Source organism: Phaethon lepturus, unplaced genomic scaffold (assembly GCF_000687285.1).
Source record: "Phaethon lepturus isolate BGI_N335 unplaced genomic scaffold, ASM68728v1 scaffold28711, whole genome shotgun sequence".
Lineage (NCBI taxonomy): Eukaryota > Metazoa > Chordata > Aves > Phaethontiformes > Phaethontidae > Phaethon > Phaethon lepturus.
In genome coordinates this window covers 1-889 of record NW_010518911.1, presented here as the reverse complement: position 1 = coordinate 889, position 889 = coordinate 1, and the positions used below count along the sequence as shown (strand labels likewise).

Below are 889 nucleotides of genomic sequence, written 5' to 3'. Positions count from 1 at the left end.
GCAGGAGGCAGGATTACCCCCAGGGATGGTGGGGCAGGACATCTTGGAGGATGTGTCTAGAGGGGGAAGAAAGTTTGGGAATATGCCAAAGGGCTTTGCACCAAAATGATTAACAGCTTTGGCATCTGAATTGCCCTCTCCAGGCACCCTCCGCTTTTAACAGCGTCAACTGCATCCTTGGCCTGAGCCCCAGCTCTGAAAATCCCCCAGCAAGTGCTTGGGTATTTTCAGGGAGGCGAGTGGGGCAGGGGGGGACTCTGGGGAGAGCATGGAGCTGGTGCAGTGGGGCTGGGAGATGCTCGAACTCTTTTTCCCACCCTCTTCCAGCCATCCGGCCGTGGCATCCGCCTCCCTGAGGTCTTCTGCATCATCAGCTGCCTGGGCTGCTTCGGGCTCTTCTCCAAGGTAGGGATGTGGTGGCTCCGGGGGGCACGGGGGTGGGCCAGGCAGCCACTCTGTTGCCTGCCAGGGTTTCACAGCTCACTTTTCTCTCACCCAGATCCTGGATGAGGTAGAGAAGAGGCGGCAGATCTCCATGGCGGTGATTTACCCCTTCATGCAAGGCCTTCGGGAATCGCCCTTCCCAGCTCCAGGGAAAACCGTCACCATTAAAAGCTTCATCCCCGAGTCAGGCACAGAGGTTGGTGGGGGTCTCGGGGGCTCAGCAGCACCTCCTGGACTGCTCAGACATGGGGACCCCGAGCTATCTCTGGGAGCATCCTCCATACCTGTAGCACCCGTGGGTGCTTGCTGGAGCAGTGGATGGTGGGTCGGGCTGCCGGGACCTCGTGCCCCCGGTCCAGGAGGAGAGCAGCAAGCAGTGAGGATGAGGACGGAGCCCATCCACAGATGATGCTGCCTCATCTTTGCATCCTTGCAAAACGGTGTC

General features: G+C 59.5%; 1 protein-coding gene across 1 annotated transcript in view; it reads left to right on the top strand.

The window, feature by feature from the left end:
- The window catches only part of LOC104628335 (DENN domain-containing protein 2D-like), a gene marked incomplete at both ends in the record, with an annotated part of 2,430 nt that extends 1,790 nt beyond the window's left edge, over positions 1-640 (top strand). The window contains 2 exons of the mRNA XM_010296884.1: positions 328-405; positions 500-640. Coding sequence (XP_010295186.1) covers positions 328-405; positions 500-640 — 219 coding nt within the window. The remainder of the gene's footprint in view (positions 1-327; positions 406-499) is intronic.
- Positions 641-889: the final 249 nt, after the last annotated feature.